At 44.4% G+C, this 20,000-nt stretch overlaps 1 protein-coding gene and 1 long non-coding RNA gene across 4 annotated transcripts in view; one reads left to right on the top strand and one right to left on the bottom strand.

The window, feature by feature from the left end:
• LOC141540356 (uncharacterized) overlaps nt 1-826 on the top strand; it is a 7,514-nt gene extending 6,688 nt beyond the window's left edge. The window contains exon 3 of the long non-coding RNA XR_012481531.1: nt 461-826. This is a non-coding gene — a long non-coding RNA (uncharacterized LOC141540356). The remainder of the gene's footprint in view (nt 1-460) is intronic.
• The window catches only part of INPP5D (inositol polyphosphate-5-phosphatase D), a 124,365-nt gene that overhangs the window by 92,464 nt on the left and 11,901 nt on the right, over nt 1-20,000 (bottom strand). For all 3 annotated transcript variants that reach the window (XM_074264282.1, XM_074264280.1, XM_074264281.1), the window contains exon 4: nt 8,483-8,546. In XM_074264282.1, the coding sequence (XP_074120383.1) occupies nt 8,483-8,546 (64 nt within the window). The remainder of the gene's footprint in view (nt 1-8,482; nt 8,547-20,000) is intronic.

Raw genomic sequence — 20,000 nt, 5'->3', positions numbered from 1 at the left:
AAAGGATCACAGATTGAGAGCTCATTGAGACAAGGCCCTCATTTTACAGAGGGAAGTAAAACAACTTGTCCAAAGTCATTCAAGGAGAAAGAGTCAGAAGCCATGTCCCCCAACTTCCCCCTGCACCGCTCTGCCCGTAGTCTTCAACAACATGTGGAGACTTCAGAGGACAATGCACGATTTTCAAGCATGAATTTATTATTCAGGCATCCTTTTTGTACATCTCGTCTCCCCCATCTAAATATAAGTTCCTATACCCAAAGGGCTATAAAACTACGTACCCCTAGATCCTGCAGTCTCACTACTTTTATCCCAAAGAGATCACAGAAAAGTGAAAAAGACCCCCACATGTGCAAAAATGTTTGTAGTGGCAAGAAAGTGGAAACTGAGTGGCTGCCCATTGGGGAATGGCTGAATAAGTTATGATATATGAGCATAAGAGAATATTATTGCTTTATAGGAAATGAGGAGGAAGAGGATTTCAGAAAGGCCTGGATTTACATGAATCGATACTGAGTGAAGAGAGCAGAACCAGGAGAATGTTGTGCACACTAACGAGATTACGTGATGATCAACTGGGATGGACTCGGCTCTTCTCAACAATGCAATGATTCAAGACAATTCCAATAAACTTAGGATGGAAAATGCCATCCCATCCAGGGAGAGAACCATGGAAACTAAATGTGGATCAGAGCATAGCATTTTCACCTCTTTGTTTCTTTCTTTCTCATGCTTTTTCCCTTTTGATTTGATTTTTTTTTTTTTTTTTTTGCACAATATGACAAATATGGAAACGTTTAAAAGAATTGCACAGATTTAACTTAGATTCTTTGTTACTTGTCTTGAAAAGGGGGGAACTAAGGGAGGGAGAAAAATTTAGAACACAAAATTTTACAAAAATGAGTGTTGAAAACTATCTTAGTGTGTATTTAGGGAAAAAAATACTAGTGAAAATCAAAATATAAGTTCCTCAAGGGCAGGAATCCTTTTTACTTTTTTCTTTGTTTCCCCAATATTTAGTAGAGTGCTTGGTATACAATGAGTGCTTAATGAATGCCACTTGACTGACTGTGTAGCACAGTGCCTAGCACATAGTAGGTGTTTAATTTTTATTGATTATTGGATGATTTGTAAGCCCAAAGTTGAAAGGGACAAATCCAAATGTCTCTTTTACAGCTGAGGAAACAAGCTCAAAGAGTAGGTAAATGACCTGACTGAGGTCACACAAGTGACAAGGGATTTTTAGCCTAAGTCAGTGGGTCATAGGATCATAGAACTAGGCCTGAAAGGGACCTCAGATGTCAAGTCTAACTCTAAGTCTCATTTCACAGATGAGGAAACTGAGATGCAGAGAGATTTTTAGTAGATCATCAGTTTAGATCTGGAAGGGGCCGAAGATGTCACTTTGCTCTAGCCCAGTGGTCCTCTAACTTTTTAAATAGGGGGCCAGTTCACTGTCCCTCAGACTGTGGGAGGGCCGGACTATAATAAAAACAAAATCTCACCCTCTGTCTCCACCCCTCAGCCCATTTGCCGTAACCCGGTGGGCCGCATCAACGTCCTCAGTGGGCCACATGTGGCCCATGGGGCATAGTTTAAGAACCCCTTTGTCTAGCCCTTCATCTTCAGATGAGGAAAGAAAGCCAAAGTTGGGGAGGGGGCTTTGACCAAGTTCCTTCTATACAGCTAGGCCAGGAACTGAGACATTCTACTTCTAGGGTCTCAGGCATTACAGACTCCTTAGCAGCTGGAGCTCTGCCTTGGGCTCCCTGGAGGTAGACAGCTCTGACGGCAGCTGATGGGCTGCTCCGGGGGCAAGAGCACTCTGGCTGTCATTATCATTTTATCCAGAATGCATGTTTCAGAGAGAAAAGGAGCAAGGTGGGTTGGGGGGAAGGGAGAAGAACAATTCAGCAATATGTAATTAAATATAAAAATATCATTCTCAGGCTCACAATAATTGGGTCACAGAGACAGTTTTATGTTAATAAGAACATTTAAAGGAGGAAAAGTGACTTTCCCCCCAAATATGGTTCTCTCCCCAGAGTTTCCATATTAATAATGCTCATCAAGGCCCTAAACCTAGGTCTCAGTTTCTCCTTTTGTAAAATGAGGAAGTTGGACTAGATGGCCTTTTAACTCTAAAACCATAATACTATAACCCCCCCCACAGATGCCTGGCTTCTAATCATGGAATAATTCCCCAAACTGGTGGTAACCCAAAGAATAGGAGATAGATGTGTGGGAATAAGTACCCAAGATTGAAATCCCATCTCTGCTACTAATTTACTTCATGACCACAGATAATCAATTAAATAAGTTAGAGAGCTGGAAAGATCATTAAAAGTCATCTAATCAACCATTTTACCTTCCGCATCCAGAAAAGGAGCTGGATGGACTAGAGATCCATGGGGGTCCCTTTCAACTTCAGGATTATGAGCATGTGGCTTCTCTGGGACTCAATTTCCCCAGAGCAATGCCTAAAACCTCCTATTGCATGTGTTAGTCTTCATGTGACTTTTCTTTTTTGGGCAAGAATACAGGTAAGGTTTTCAGATACTGAAATAAAAATAACCTATTTTCATATCTCTGGAAGAGTATTTTTGGCTGCTAGGTAGCCCTCTTTTTGTTCTTCATCCTGCTAGCTAATTTGAATAAGTTATGCTTTAAGCCTGCAATAGCCTCCATTTTTATGCTTCTGGGAGCCTTTTCTGGATTGATGGTTCTAGGAGGCATTGTGAATACTCTCCCACCCTTTCCCCCAAAAGATGAAGTCTTTAATTTCCTGCTTCTTGACATAGGTGGCTAAAGGTCTAAGGATATTATTGGTTTCTTCCTGTTGCTTCTGGGAAGACCAATTTGAAGGAATCAAATAAAAAGAATCTGCTGGAAAATATAGAGCTATATAGAAATATGTATGTATGTATAAATTGAGAGGATTGAACTTTTGATCTCCGAGGACTCTTTGCAAAGGTTTATCACTGGCAATATGGGAAGCAATGAATAGATGGATCTCATTTGGCATTTGTGTAAACAAATAGGGGGAGATGGAATTGGAGAAGCAGAGGGGGCCATCAGAGACTGTGTGGGAATGACGAGACATTTCAAGCAGCATTTCAGAAAGATTTGTTCATGGCAGATATACAGGAGATTGAAGAAAATGAAAAAGGCAACAATTAGGACGATATTGCAATATTTGTAAAATGAGATTCCTCATGCCTCCAGCTTTTAGTGACCTCTCTCCCCCAAACACATTTATTTTGTACATATTCTTTGTGTAATTATATGAGCACATGTTATCTCTCCAAATAGATTGGTTCCTCAGATTCCCTAAGGGCAGGGATTCTTTCATTTGTGTCTTTGTAGCTTGGTGTTGCCCCAGAGAAAGCACTTAATTAATATATTTGTAATTGATTTCCCATTTGTCTTTGGGTCTCCAGCATTTAAGACAGTGCCTGACCTGCAGTAGCTAGATGTGTAATAAATGCTTGTCATGAATTGCCAGTTAGTCCTCTCTTTTGAGCATATTAGAATGGACTGTCTGACTGTATGGAAAGATGATTCTTGGTTGCTTTTTCTTTGGCAACTATCTAACGGACACTACTTAAATGTTTATTTGATTAATTGAAAGACAAATTTCAAGATCCCTTTGAATGTAAAAATATTTTCCCAGTTCATTGCTTCCTTTCTAATCTTGTCTGCATTAGTTTTCTTTGTACAAAATCTTTTTAATTTAATATAATCAAAATTACCTATTTTGTGATCCAGTTTTTCTTTGGTCACAAATTCCTTCTTCCTCCACAGATCTGAGAGGTAAACTTTCCTATTTCTTTTAATTTGTTATAATATCATTCTTTCTGTCTAGATCAAGATCCCTTAAAGCTCTGAAATTAGTCTAGAATCCTCTGCAAACAGACTAGGGCTTTGGCCATCTCTGACAATGTGTTCCACAACTACCATCCGCCACCTTTCAGTGGAGAGAAGACAGGAAAATATCAGGGAAAACAGAGCTGCAGAAATGGAGCCAGATGGGAGATAATATCTGGGGTGATGAGACAAGAGAAGCCATGAAAATGGAGACTTAACAGAACATGTGAACTGGTCGGGTAGGGAGTTGCCAGGGAGAGGAAGAAAGCAAAAATGGCACCAAGGTTTTAATCTGACTGACTGAGAGAACTATGATGTCACGAAGAGAAACAAGAACGTTAAGTGGAAGCTCTCTTTGGACAGGAAGATGGAGCTGTCATTGTACACCTGATGAGTCTGAGGTGATCATGGGTGCCCATATAGGGAGCTCCAGTGGGCCATTAGAGATGTAGAATTAAATCTCCAAAGAGGCTGAACTTGAAAGTCAACCAAGAGATCGTAGTTAAAGCCATGACTGTGGGTAAGCTTACCAGGAGAAATGACAAAAGAATTCCTTGGGGAATCTCTCCACTGAGGGAGTCAGAGGAGGAAGCGAAGCCATGGTCATAGTTTTAGAGCTGGAAAGATCATGGAGCTCCTTTCATCTAATCCCTTCATTTTACAGATGGGGAAACTGAGCCCCAAGAGCACAAACATAATAAATAGCAAGGCTGGGATATCCAACCTAGGCCATCTAGCTTCAAGGCTGGGATATCCAACCTAGGCCATCTAGCTTCAAGGCTGGGATATCCAACCTAGGCCATCTAGCTTCAAAATCTATGAGTGATTTTTTTGAACCCAAGTCCAAGGCTTTGCATTTATCCTCCCCCACATTCAATTTTATTTTTTAGGATTTGTCAAGTCTTAGTGGGGACAGATCCTGGCTTCATCACCAGTTCTTCGAGTCTCAGTTTCTTCATCTGTAATTAAGGTATTGGACTGGGTGAACTCTAGGGTCCCTTCATGTGACCTTGACCAGAGAACGAGACTATTTAAGTCATGAAAAATAGTGATTCAGGAAAAATCAGGGAAGGAGAGCTACTGCAAGGCTCTATTCTGAGAAAGCACTGGAGGAACACTTGGCAGTGCCAAGAAGGGCTTGTGCCAGGCTTCAGATGCAAAGAAGCTCCGTTTGAAAATACTGCTTTGCAAAGCTCAGGATGCTCATGATCCTCCTGATTTTTTCAGGCAGTCACAGAAACAGAGAATGGATACGGCAGGAAAGCCATCCTCAATGCCCGATTGACTTTGGGCATCTCATTTAACCTTGGAGTGGCTTAGTGCCCTTCTCTTGAAAAGATAAAAACTGGGTGATCTCTTCAGTTCCTTCCAACACTAGACTGGTGAATCTGTGACCACTTGATTATACTGCAAGCAGTAATTTGCATACATTGGGCACTTAATATCAACTGGTTGAACAAAAACAATGGTACATTGGAACAAGGGAGCCAGTTTCAGTCCAGTTTCTCATCAGCCTTAATTTCCTTTTTGGAGACAATGGCAAGAGTGGAAGAGGAGGGAGGGTCTGCCTTTGGCATGAGGAAAAGGTTTCCGGAGGGAACACTTAATCCACTAGATCCCATCACTTTCCTAGTCATAGACAGCTTCTCCAGTCCTCAGTTTCCCTATCTGTAAAATGGGGGGGGGGAGGTTGAAGTAGATGACCTCTGAAAAGGCTTCTAAATCTAAAGTTACAACCCTTTGGTCATGCCCAGTGCCAAGTGACAGAGGTGGTAAAGTCCTCACTAGAAGAACAAAGTACAAAAGCCTCTAGAAATTTCCAAGGCAGGAGAGAATCTTTTCTTAGGCTAAGTTTAGGGAGTCAGGGGCTAAAATGGGTGATTCCATACCTTATAGGTAGCTGCTGCTATAATAATTCAATCCAAGGATATACACAATTGTAGAGCCTGGAGACTGGGGGCTTTGGGGCCTGCTGTCACTGGTTCTGTCCATCGCAACTCTGGCTCTTCCCTTCTGGCATTCTAGTAGTGAGCAATCCCCCAACTCTTGGAAATATGACTATAACATGTGACTATATTTTGGGGGTACAGGAAAGGAGTCACAGGACTCCAGAGATCACAAGCTCCTTAAGGGCAAGGACTGTCTCTTGTCTATTTTTTTTTTTTTGGCATCTCCAGTGCTTAGCACACTATGTGACACATAGTAGGTGCCTCATAAATGTTTACTGAATTTTACTGAAGAGTTTAGTTCTAATGGAGGAACACAGAGAGGCTCATTTCTGTTAACCTTAGAAATCCTGAACACATCCATCATCACTGTCATACACTTCCCAGCTGGGAATCTGGTTCGGGCTGCTCCCTCGATTCCAGCCAAGTCTAGCAGAGAGAATTTCGATGACAGCGACTGGATGGGTTTTCTTTGTGTTTGTTGCAACAAAATTAGCCACGGTTCCTTTTAGTAACTCCCATAATATTCTTCACCATCATTTGCCTCTTGGAAGATAAGATACCCACAGTATCCCTGAGAATTGTTGAAGTTATCAGGGAATGGGCAAATCTGAGAATGGGAAGCAATAGAAAGACACCTCCCCCCAATCCTACTCCCTCTCCAGTGTGAGAAACCTTCTCTGCTATCTCCATTGAAACTTCCATATCCTTTGCTTGGACAGTTGCAAGATTAGGGAACTCACAGTTTGACAAGAGAGCTTATTCTATTCTCTGCATCACTCTTGTCTTGATAGAATTCAGCAAAAAGCCATTTTCTAAAATTCCAACCCACTTCTTACACTGTTCTTCTTGGGGTACCTTCCCTCTTTGACTTGACTGTCCCTTAGGGACTTAGAGACACCCACTGTTTTCCCCCACCCCCACTCTGATACTTAACTTTGGCAGACCAGTCATTTCAACTTCCCTCTGGTGATCTTCATCTAGCATGACTTCCTGTCCCTCCCTCTCGGCCCTGGACTTGCTCTAGATGATGGGACTTTAAGTTGGAAGCGATCTTAGAGATGGGCTAGTCCTACCCCTCATTTGGGAGATGAGGAAGTTGGGCCCCGGCTCACCCAGGGACCAAGTAGCCAAGCCTGGATTCAACCTGAGATCTTCTGACTCCCAAGCTAGTGAGTAGCTGTTCCACTAAGCCAGTGGTCAGGGGTGACCTTGTTTTTTCTAAAGTGAATTGAATTGAACACAGAACTTGAGATGTGGTCTGCTATAGAGCAGCTAGGGGGGGCTGCAGAGGATCCAGTGCCAAGCAAGGAGTCAAGAAGACCTGAGTTCAGGGGCAGCTAGGTGGCGCAGTGGATGGAGCACCAGCCCTGGAGTCAGGAGGACCTGAGTTCAAATCTGATCTCACACACTTAACACTTCCTAGCTATGTGACCCTGGGCAAGTCACGTAACCCCAGCCTCAGGAAAAAAAGAAAAAAAAGAAAAAAAAAAAAAAGACCTGAGTTCAAAGGTGACATCAGGCACTTCCTGGGCGTGGGAACCTGGGCCAGTCACTTAACCCTGCTTGCCTCAGTTTCTTCATGTGTACAATAAGTCAGGGAAAGAAATGGCAAATCCCACCAGTATCTGTCAAGAAATGCCACACACAAACAGTTGGCCATGACCAAGAAACAACTCAACAACAACAGAGTAGAGTTTAGCCGAACTACCACCATTCTCCTTCTGGACCCCATACTTCTATTAGACCTACCAACCACGGTAATCATCCTGGTTACTATGTCACACAGTTGGTACATTTGGAGTTTATGGTAAACAAAAATTGTAGCACTTTACATAACAGTTGTCCAGCCATGTTTCCTCCTCTGGGCTTTTGTCACTGATTTATTCAGAGTCCCCAAGAGTGAAAACAGCTCAGAACATCTTTTTTTTTTTTTTTTCCCCTGAGGTATTAGAGATTCAGTGACTTGCCCAAGATCACACAGCTAGGAAGTGTTATGTGTCAGAGACCAGATTTGAACTTAGGTCCTTCTGACTTCAGGCTGGGGCTCTATCCACTGAACCACCTAGCTGCCCCAGCTCACAACATCTTAATGGAGCACTTTCCATTTGAACCATAGAATGTCAATGGTAACATCTCTTCACAGAACTGACCCATCCCAGCCTGACTCATCCATTCTCTTCATTGACTCTGGCATCCCCACAAATTCCCTCCTTCCAAAGGCTCTCATGCTCTCCTCCTTTCCTTCATCCACAAACAAATGGCTCCAGAAAGATACCCCTTCAAGGACACAGATCACCTGGCACTAACATCACAGCTGGGCCAGGGGAAGAAGAGAAGAAAGCAGCCCTGCTGTTTCATTCTCCTTTGACCCTTCCTTCTGCTTCCATCTCTGCACCTTCCCTCAGCCACGCTTCCAGAAAAATCACCTCGTCACAATTCTCAACATCCTTTACAGAAACTGTATTTCAAAGTCTACCAAGTAGATGCGGTGCCATCTGGTCCCCAGCCTTCCAAGAGAACATTACAGCTACAGCACACAGTATCGCAGTCACACTGAAGGAGAAGGCTCCCGGGGAGACATTTCCTCCCTGTGGTTTGTCCTCTCCCTTTCTCTTTCACCTTCTATGTCTCCCAGTCATAAAGCAACGGCGAGAATATATTCTTACCTGGACAGTGAATTTCTCTTCTTCATTGGTCAGAATCCTGTAGGTATAGACGCAGTTCCGAAACCTGCAACAGGTCAGATGAATCGTTAGCACTTGTTCGGGTTCATCCATTTCTCAGAGAAAAACTTAGTGTTTTTGTAACTTCAAGATTACGTTAATAGCTCATACACTAGAGGCCGAGCTGAGACATTTCTAAACATCCCTTTGGAAGTTTGAGGAGAAGGGAAGGAGGGAAAGAAGCACTAAAGGAGCTCTTGCTCCATGTCAGGCACCGGGCTAAGGGCTTTCTAAATAAAGGCTGGACAACAAGAGCTGAGAGATCTGGAGAAAGACATCCCAAGGCTCTGTCCAGATCTCCCCAAACCCACCTTCCATCCAGCCAGCGGCTATCGTCCCAGTGTGCACGGATGCTGATGTCCCTCTCCTCCTCAGAACAAATACAGACTTCTGTTTCACATTTAAAGCCTTTCACAAGCTGACCCCAATCTACCTTTCCAGCTTTACTGCATTTTCCTCCCTTTCCCTCACATTCTGTGTTCTAGGCAGATCAGCCTTCCCAAGGTCCCTCCCCCACCTCCTTGCACTGGCCGGCCTCCATACCAAGGCAGCTCCCACCTCCTCCCCTTGGCCTCTTTGAAAATTAAACTCCAGTATCTCCTTCTACATGAAAGCTTTCCTGATTCTCCAAGCTGCCAGTGGCCTCCACATGTGGGCCGTCCTAGAAAACGATGTTTTTAAATAGACGTATAATTTTATTTATATATTCTCATTTTATTATTATTTTATTTTTATAATTGTGTTATATTATGCAATTTTATTTAGTACTGTTTTATCAATGTTATCATAAATTATTTTATTTTCATATATTTCATATTATCATTTTATTGTTACATGTGATTATTTATTATTTTCGTTTCATTATATTATGTTACATGTTTTAATATTTTATACCTATTTTTTATTCTATGTATGGAAATAAACACATATACATGTACATAAATGGTATCTCCCCCCAATAAAATGTAAATTTCTTCAGGGCAAGTCTGTCATTACCTTCCTAATTTCTAGCACAATTCTTTAGACCATAATATGTTCATAATAGAGAGGTTAACTCTGTGACCCCAACCGGGGTTTTCTTGGCAAATATTAGAATGGTTTACTATTTCTGTCTCCAGATCATTTTACAGATGATGAAACTGAGGCAAACAGGGTTAAGTGACTGGCCCAGGGTCACACAGCTAGGAAGCGTTTGAGGCTGAATTTGAAATCCCGTCCTCCTGTCTCCAGGTTGGGTGCTCTATCTGCCATACCACTAAACTACCGAGACCTTAGAACATAATCAGCAATTAATAAAAACCAGTGGAATGACTGTGTTCTATTTTTTTTTTATAACCCTGGACAGAGTCAGGACCCTCTGTGACGTGGGTGCTTAGGCAAGTGCCCACATACCCCTGGCAGATACCATCTAACATTTCATGTGATGGATGAAGTATCAATCTGACCGCAGCTTCCACCAATGCTGCATTTATTTCTTTAAAAACAACATTTCCTGTCACCTTAATTTTAAAAAAGACTCAAAACCAAAATGAAAACGACATCCACTTGGATGGTTCTGGACAGTTTTGTGATCATTTTTTTAAAAATTACCTTAGAAGCAATAAAGAGCTAGAAAGAATTGTATTTGATGGGGCCCCCTGGTTTACCCCACGGGAGCAGATCAAAATCTGAACCAATAAATAGCCACAAGGCACAAGGCTTCACTGATCTCCCCCAGGACTTTTCACTTCTCACTGATGAATAGGAATTGGTTGTTGAAGAGAAAGGCTCTGAGAGAGCAAAGGTCAAGGGAAGGGGAAAGGTCTAGCCAACCATGTTGAAGCAGGCCTTCCTCCTTGGTTCATGCTTACAGAATCATGGATTTATAACCAGAAAGGATCTCAAGCAAATCAAATTCACCCCCCACATTACAGAGGAGGAAACCGAGAGGCTAAGTGATGTCCGTGTTGGAAAGTCAGCTCAGAGAGCAGTGAAGAGGTGAATGTGAGCCAGCTATAATGTATAAATAAAGAACGAAAGAGAAAATTCAAACTGAAGCAAGGCCCAGAAAGAAAATGGGTTGGTCATGACCTGAGTTCAAATCCTTCCTAAGTCACTCACTAGATGTGTAATCCAGATCGGAGTTCAAATCCTTCCTCAGTCACTTAGGTGTTCCTGATTCTAGGCCCAGCACTCTAACCACTGCCCCACTTAGCAGATTCCCATCCAAATGAATGGAATATGAGATTCTTAGAGTGAGAGATGGAAAGCGCCTCAAATTGAGGAAACTGAGAGCCAGAAAACCCAGGCTCACACAGGTGATAAGTGGAAGCATGGGGATTCGAACCCAGGTTCTCTGGTTTCACATTGTAGCATTGCTAGTAACCTCAGGTCATCTAGACGACCTCTTTCCCACAGAAACTCCTACTCTAAAGCCTTCCTGACTGGTAATTCCATTCCACAAATCCCAACCATAAATTCAATCCACTCAATGACTGTTAGCACCTGCAAACTCAAGGCATGGGCTAGGTACCATGGCGGGTAACAGGAGAATCTCTTTCACTGGTTCAGGGTTCTTGGTTCTCAAAGTGCCTTCCCAGCATCCCCATTGCTGAGAAATAAATAAGGCGGTCCTGAAACCCATGCAGGTCCTGTTCAGGGCCTTCAGAATCCTCACGAAAACCAAAACTGAGGGGCTAAGACATCATGACTTAACAATTTTCCCCAATGGCACGACCAAAAAGGATGATCCCAGATCCCAGCCCAAGAGGGTCAGACTTTTAGGATTTCAGATCCATTTTTCCAGCACAGCTCAGAGTCTAAAGAGACTAAAGGAGAGGAAGGGCTATGAGATAAAATGGGATTGGGCCACCTGGAAGATGATCCTGTGTCCTCTTTAGGATCTAGCCCAAAAAAGTCACCTCCTCCAGGAAGTTTTCCCTGATTTCCTAATTGGAACACCAACCTCCTGAGGGAAAAGAATGCTTCATTTTTTGCTTGGTCGCCCCAATGTGAAGCACAGGGTGGGGCCTGACAAATCCTAGTTAACTGAACTATTGCCTCATAGGACCATGGATCCTGTGGGAAAAGGGAACTCAGAGATCGGCTGGTCCAACCTGGATGGGACGAGTGTTTCCCTGACCTTTGCTCCTCAGAACCAGGATGATATCTGTTTTGTCAACAGAGCACAGAAAAAGGGACTTGGAGTCCCCCACTTGCTCCCTGTGACCTCCTCAATCTCAACTTTACCTGTAAAGCTAAGGGGAATGGAATAATGGCCTCTGTCATTCCTCCCTGCTCTAAATCTGTCCTCATTTTGCAAATGGGGAAACTGAGGCTTAGATTGTGAAAAGACCACCCAGGGTCTCACTGGGTTCCAGGTGCAGACTAGCTGGATTTTGCACATTGCTCTTCTTTATTTACTATCAGCACTGTCCAATGCCGACAAAACCCAGCTGGGGTGGTCTCATCGGGGGTTCTGGACCAGCAGACTCTTCCGAGAGAGTGTTCCAGGAGGTGGGCCCGCCAGCCAGGCAGCTTCTGTCCCACCTCGAGGAAGCCAAATCACAACAGACATTTCTATAGCTCTTTCAAGTTCACCAGGAAAAGCACCACACCCAAGGTGGGGCATTGGGGTGGGGGGAGGGGGAACGGAAGAAAGCTAGTGGGGTCACTACAGCAGAGGCCAGATGTGGCCAAGAGCCAGGGATTGCAGGAGCACAGAGAACTCCCGAGTGAGGAAACTCCCTCCACCGATTCCGGGTGGCACCTTTCCTCAAGTCCTAGCTTACAGCTGGCATCTGTCAGCAGCTGGATCATGGATCAGAACATCCCAAGTCCAAGCTCAGATCCCAGAGTGTGTGAGGGGGCAGCCAAACAGACACTTTTACTGCTCCCCACTCACGGAGCAGCATCCCTCCTCTCCTCCAGTTGTCCCTACAGCTCAGCTGAACACTGGTTCTCTATGAAGTATTCTCATGTCTCCTTTCCCAGCATTTCCCCTTACTTTCTCCAGGACCTTATTTATACTCCATTCAAAAAGGCTTCCTCCCTCTGACAGGCAAAGTTATTATGCTAGATTTTGTCTATGTATACCTAGAGCCCACCAATGTGATAGGCACACAGTAGGTGCTTAATAAATGCTGCTTGTTGTGATGGATGTGGTGATTCAGGCTAATTCCCATAAACTTGTGATGGAGAGAGCCATTTGTACCCAGAGAGAGAAGTGTGGAAACTGAATGTAGAACACAACATAGTAATTACTCTCATTTTGTTGTCATTTGCTTTTTTTTTTTCTTCTCATTTTTTTCCCCTTTTTGATCTGATATTTCTTTTGTAGCATGACAAATATGGAAATAAGTATAGAAGAACTGCACTATATTTAACCTATATTGGATTACTTGCTGTCTAGGGGAGGAGGTGAGAGGAAGGGAGGAAGAAAAATTTGCAACCCAAGATTTTGAAAAGGTAAATGTCAAAAACTATCTGTGTATGTATTTTGAAAATAATAATTATTATTTTAATTGTCTGATAATTTTAATAATTTAATTTATAATATATAAGAAATAATATTAATTTAATTAATAAATAAATAAATGCTTGTTGCTTGCTTGAGATCTGTGAATGTCTCTTTCCCCACTCCCACCCCAATTGAATGGAAGCCCTTTGAAGACGCTGACTGTTACTCAGTATGTCTTTTTATATCCATCCATTTAACACAGGGCTTGGCACACAGTAGGCACTGAATTAATGCATCATGTCTAACCTGATACAATGTAAGCTCTTGAAGGAATTTGTCTCATTTTGGCCTCTGTATCCTTGGCATAATGTCCAGCACACAGTAGGAGCTTAATAAAGGCTTCTGGCTTGATTTGTCCTTCAGACCTAGATTTCCTGACCTTGAGCCCTTCATCTGGGGAAGAGTAGTGTGAGAACCAGTCATATCATAGCTGTGGAAAATTATGAGGTTGTTCTGTATTGGAGGGGAAAGGAAGCGTGTGTGTGCTTGTGTGTGTGTGTGTGTGTGTGTGTATAGGGACAAATGGCCCAGACAGGACCAGAATCCAGCCCTTGCAGCTTCTCCTTCCTCCCCCCCCCCCCCCCCATCAAAAGTCCTCTGGCTGAAGGGCTCCCTGCTGAGTCATGGGGAGTTCTGGTCCGGCCTTCCTGCCTTCCTTCAGAGAAGGAGAAATGCCCTCCCTGCATCTCATCAGTCTCCCAGGCCTGAACAGCTGAAGAGATGTGGGGGAGGGGGAAGGGGGGGGTCACTTTTCTTTTTATCTTTCCATGTGATACTCTTGTGACATTTCCTCCTGCAGATATGTAAATGAGGGAGAGGTGAGAAAAACCTCCCACTTTTTTGGCTGAGAACAGCAACTTCAAGAGTGAGTAAGAGAGTTCTGAGAGCTGGGAGGGGGCTTTCATCTAGGAGGTGAAATTTGAACCTTGAAAGGAAGCGAGGGATTCTGGGAGGCAGAGATGGAGAGTGAGGGCAGCCAGACAGTGTTACAAAGGAATGGAGGTCGGAGATGGCAGGGCCAGTAGTAGGTCAGTTAGCTTAGAATGGAGCATGAGAAGAGCAGGATGATGGGAACTTGGAACATGAGAAGAGCAGGGTGATGGGAACTCGACTTAGAACAGGGATCCTTATGGATGGATTTCAGGAAGCCTTTGAACTTGGATGAGGAAGGGGGGGGAGGTACATCTTTTCACTCATCCCAACTGAAGTTCAGAACTTCCTTCAATTATTTAAAAACCCGATTCTAAGAAGGGATGCACAGATTTCACCAGACTGATCACCCCATGAGTCCACAACACAGAAAGGATTAAGAATCTTAGAAGTCAGGAAGTTAGATTGGAGCCAAATGGGGAGGGACTTTAATATCAGACCTTATACCAAAACTGGGAAGGAGCCATGACAAAGATTCTTATCTCTAACCTAGAAGGAAGCAGGGACTCAGAAATATTAGACTCAAGCATTTCCTAGCAGGGTGACCAGTCACTTAAATCTATCAGCCTCAGTTTCCTCATCTGTAAAATGGGGATAATAATAGTATTTATCTCCCAGAGTCATTGTGAGGATCAAATGAGATATTTGCCTGGCACATAGTAGGTCCTATATAAACATTAGCTATTAGAATTATTAATTGTGACTTAGCCAAGGTTATGTAGTTACTTAGTGAAAGAGACAGGTCATCCTCCTCCAAATCCAGCAGGGTCAGAAAGCAGTGGAAGGCCTGATGTATGTCTCATGTATGAAATACACACAATATAAAATATAAATATGTGTAAATAATATATGTTACTAATATATGCAAAGTGCCTTGTAAGAAGTTCCAAAAGCAGTATGTGTAATGGGCCCTCTCTCAGAAGCTATATAATGAATCACCAACAAGATACTGAAGGGACCTTCGAAGCCCCCTCATCCTCAGGTCCAGCTCAAGATGTCCTGTCTCTTTCTATGGAGAGAGCATCCTCTTTACAAAAGGAATCGAGATGGAGAATAATCGACTCCCCCGAGCAGGCACATCCCTGTGTGGAGTGGCAAAGGTCTGGGGCAGGGACAACTCTAGAGAAGTCCCCTTAATGTTCCTGGGACTCTATTTGTGAGATATATGCAAACAGAAGCAACAGCATTGGGCAACATGATTCAGGGATGGCCAAACACAGTGGAGTGCGTGAATGTAATGGAACATGCATGAACTGTAAGAAATGATGAGTCTACAGCATTTAAAGAAGCCTGGAAAGCCTCACCTTTTTAAAACTAAAGGCAGAGCAGACCCAGGAAAATAATAGACGGAATGATGGGTAATCAGAAGGACTGACTGAGCGTGGCCTAGAGGAAGAAGGGAAGACATATCTTGCTGCCTCCTTTTCAGAGCTGGGGGACTTTGGGTCTGGAACATTGATAAGTTGTCAGATTAATCTGATTAGCTTTGATGAATTATTCCCCCAACTCCTTTCCCTTTTTATTGGTAATTAAGAGACAGTTTTCTGAGGAGAATAGAGGAAAGAGATATATTTGGAAAGAAGGTGATTAAGAAATATCAATATATTTTTAAAAAATAATAAATTCTTTCCCAACATGACTAATGTGTACATGTGTTTTTACATGATTAAACCTGTATAATCTATGTCAGGGCAGGATGCTCGCCATCTCGGGGACGAAGGAGGAACAAAAAGGAGAGAGAAAAATTTGAAACAAAATCTTTCAAAAAAAGAGAATGTTGACAATTATCTTTACATGCAATCGGCAAAGTAAATGCTATTAAGTAAAAAAAAAAATAAAATAAAATAGCAGGATTAATTTTTTAAAAGCAACAAAGCAGGATGGTATGTTACTTTGCTGCAAAACACATCTAAAAAACCAATGATAAAACATGTGATTTTATCTACTGACAGAAAAAGTGATGAACTGGGGCTACAGAACAAAACCCACATTTTGGGGCGTGGCGAACGTGAGGTTAATTTGGCTTGGCTACTTTCTTGCTGCAAGGGTTTTCTTTTTCTTTTCTCTTCAGTATATGGAGGGGAGAGAGGAATTAGTGATGGGATTGCCTCCAGAAAGAAAAAAGGTTGATTGAAGTATTTTTTTAAAAATGTAGAGAAGAGCTGGAAGACCAGAAGAAGCTACAGACCCAGTAGGATAGCTTTGAAAAGTCCAGGTTGAATTTGTTATTGACTTAAAAGAAAAAACAAGTTGTACAGATTAAAAACCTGCCATTTCATGTGCAATCTGCTTTTTCTATTCTATTTTGTTTATGGAAATGTTCACTCTATTTGGTATTTGTTAGGGTCAGAATTAAAATTTAAATTTAAAAATAAAAGATTTGAAGTGAAGTCTATTCTGCCTTTGGGAGAGTTTCTTTTTGGGGGGAAGAGTAGGGGAGAGCTCTGGGTAACAGCCTAGAACTCATCTGGCCCCAATTCCCCTCAATAATGCCTTGAGGTAGATTTCCCAAAAGATGCTGGTCCAACATGGGAGCCCCTGAACCCAACATCCTGGATTGGGAATGTGTCATACCCATCCCTCTATCTCATGCCTTTGTCTGCCTCAGTTTCCTCATCTGTAAGATGGGGAAAATAAAAAGCACCTACTTCCCAAAGCAGTCATGAGACTCAAATGAGATAATTTTAAAGCATTTAGCACAGGTCTGGCACATAGTAGGTGCTATATAAACATTAGCTGTTAGTATCAGCTATGATGAAATTGGTTTATTTTCGAATGCTCCCCCAGTTCTGCCCTTTAGGGAAATGAGAGACAAGTCAGATCCCTCTTTTAAGCCTAATTTTCAGCAAATACTTGAATTCAGCTCTCCTGTCCTGCCCTCAGCCTTCTTTTCTTCAGGTCAAACCCTGCCATTTCCTCCAGCTGGGTGTATTATGGCATGGACTCAAGGTCCCCCTCTTCTGGTTGTTTTCTAGTTTATAGCTGTCCTTAAACTGCCTGACCCTGAATGGAGCCCAGTTCTCCTGGAGAGGGCTAATGAGGGCAGAGAAGAGCGGGGGACAGTTCTGTCCCTGCTCCTCCATTCCCGGAAGCCATGTTCTTAACACAACACAACCAACAACCTATTGGATTTCTTGACTGAGAGGACTCCCATCCAGTCCCATCCAGAGAGATCGAATCTCAGGTCACAGATTCTCTCAGCTGGGAGGGATCTCAGGGACCACCCAGTCAAGCCACCATTACAAAGAAATCTCTCTCTCCATAATCTCTTCAAGCAGTGATCCAACTTCCTCCATGGGAAACTTCCAAACCTGGTGAGCTCACTTTCTTCTAAGGCAACCTGCCCCTCTTCCTCTTATCAGAGTTATTTATACCCAAGTTTTATCCCCCTGCCTTTTCAGGCCTTCAGCTCTTAAAGAACAAGGGGCAATGTCTCATTTATCTTTGTTTCCCACCTGGGCCTCTGGCCTAGGACCTTGAGCACAACAGCTAGGAACTTATGGCGGAGTGAATGAATGAGTGAAAGAATGAACGAGCGGGGGAATGAATCAACAACTGCCTTGGTGGATGGGTGAGCATAAACAAACTTCAACTAAGTGGAAAGCTGACTCACAGGTTGGTCAGAGAAAAGGACGCACTCCAAGTCTCTCTTAAGAACTCTAAAATCGACTGGATGACGCAGGAGACACAGGACAGCTCAGCATGGAGCCCTCATCAGAGAAGGGGCTGAGCTCTGTGCGGAACTGAAGCAGGGCAGGAGAAATGTGAGGCGCACAAAGTTAGAGAAGCCCCCCATGTTCACATCCCTGAGTCCGACCTGCAGCCAAGCATTCCGAGCTCATGTTGGTCCCATCAGCCACAGTCGGACACACAACAGTGATCTAGATCTGGTCCTCTTGATACAAAGCACAACTACCAGCAGATTCCAATGGATCCCGGTAAATGAGATCTTCGAGCTCTCATCTCTTCCCAGTAGCTCCTCACCCAAGGCCACTGAGCTCTCCACCTGGTCCGCCCCCAGGCAGCTCAAACTGAGAATGCTCAAAGCAGAACCCGGGGTTCCCCTGCCTGTCAGCTCCCAGTTCCTCCTACTTTGTGTTTCTGTCCCGGACAGCGCCATCTTCCCAGTCAGCTGGGTCGTCCGCCCTGGCCTCCTCCCTTTGCCAACCATTCTGTCGGTCCTTGGTGCCCAAACCCCCCACTCTAGTCCTGGATTCTCTGATCAAGCTCCTGATCCATCCTTTCCCTCTCTTTCTTTACCCACAACACCATCCAGCCCCAAGCCCGAAATGACTTCATTGACTGTTTCCACAGCATCTCTGGCCTCCATCCTTCCCTACACTTCTGCAGGCTCCTCCCTTGTGTCAGCCTTCCTCATTTTCCTCCAGAGCACCCCCCCCATCCCCTCCTCATTTCCAGTTCTCCAACATCGCTGCCAGAAGCATTTGTTTCGGTCACCGGCCTGTCGCCCTCCCTCTAAGATGCCCTTTGCCTCTAGGGTAAAGTCCCAGGTCCTCAGCCTGGCATCTCAGGCCCACCTCGGTCCAATAACTGCCAGGCTCAGCAGCCTCCTTCCTTCCCTTCCTGATTCAGTCTGATTGAAGGCGACAAACATGCTTTAAGCACCACAATGTGCAAAGCTTTGTGTTAGGCCCTGGAGATAGAGAAGTGAAAAAGGGGGGGGGGCACGGAACTTAATATTCTCCTGGGGTACCTGAGAAGACCCAAACTATGGAAGAACAGGGAAGGTTCCTAAAGGTCCCTTGGTGAACCTAAAGAAGGAGCCAGACTCTAGAAGGGAAAAAAAAGGGCCTCCTCAGCATGGGGCACAGCCTGGGCAAAGGGCCACACTGATCACCGGTGGGCACCAAATCCCGTGCTTGCAGCACACCCTCAGTCAGAGGGACACCTGCCTCTCCTCTACAGTACCACCACCTTCCTCTTCCCCAATCTCTGCCTTCCTTCAAGGCTTGGGTCAAGGCTGATTCTCCCCAGCCTTTCAAGGGGGATGCCTGCTGTGCCTGATCACCCCATAAATGGTGTGAAAAGGAGATCGGAGAGGTACAGGGGGAAGAAGGGAGCAGTCCGGTGTAAGAGGCGCCGGGGAGGGCCGTACCCCTAGTCTTGGCAGACCCACAATGCCCCCACTCACCATGTGATAGGGAAAAGGGAGAGGCTGCCTGCTTCTCCAGAACTCACCCCCTTGCAGCAGATATGTTTATGTAAATGTGTCTAGTGGAGACTTCTGCCCACCACACTCAACGAACATTTATAGACCTGAATTATTGAACTGTTTGTTATCTTTGGGGGGATGGGCTTGGGGTGAAGAATTATTCAGCCAAATCCATGTTGACAATGTACACAAATTAACCCACCCCAATCTTTTCACTGTCCCCACCCCTCTCGCTCGAAATCTAGATCCTCCCCAAGCCTCAGTTTCCTCCCCTATGAAATGAGGGGGTTGGGTTTTCTGACCCCTGGGGGCTCCCCCAGCTCAGAATCAGGGATCTGTTGTGCATGTGCTCCCTCCCCCCCACAGTGCAGTGAGGAAAGGGCCCTATAAGTAGGCGAGGAGCCCGTCACTCCTGTCTCATGGCTTGACTTCCACGGGTTCAGGTCCCCAGAAGAGCTCAGGGTGCCCCAAATTAATTTTCTTTTCATACAGAAAAGGATTGATCATGTATAAAGTTTATCTGTTAAGTGCTGACTTTGAGCCGGGCACCAGGCCCCACGGCGGAGCTGACAGCTCAGCATCCTTCTCTCAGACACCTCTCCCCATCACTTCCCTTCTTGCCCCCCGAGATCCCTCTTTGCCCCTTTCCCCTGGAGCCCGTCTTCTGCAGTTTCCCTTTCGGCCTTCTCCCTCTTCTTCCCAACCCCTCTGGCAGCTGTCCCAGCAGCACACAAGCTCCAGGGGCCTCTTCTTCTGCACATTGCAGAGCAGAGGCTCCCTGCAGCCCATTTCAGGAAGGCACACCCTTCCCTGGAGCCTCAGGATCGCCCACCCGGGCCAGTTTACAGACCTTGGTTACC

The sequence above is a fragment of the Sminthopsis crassicaudata genome, chromosome 4, assembly GCF_048593235.1.
Source record: "Sminthopsis crassicaudata isolate SCR6 chromosome 4, ASM4859323v1, whole genome shotgun sequence".
In the NCBI taxonomy this organism is placed as follows: Eukaryota; Metazoa; Chordata; class Mammalia; order Dasyuromorphia; family Dasyuridae; genus Sminthopsis; species Sminthopsis crassicaudata.
Note: the sequence above shows the minus strand (reverse complement) of the source record. Positions and strands in the feature narration are given on the sequence as shown.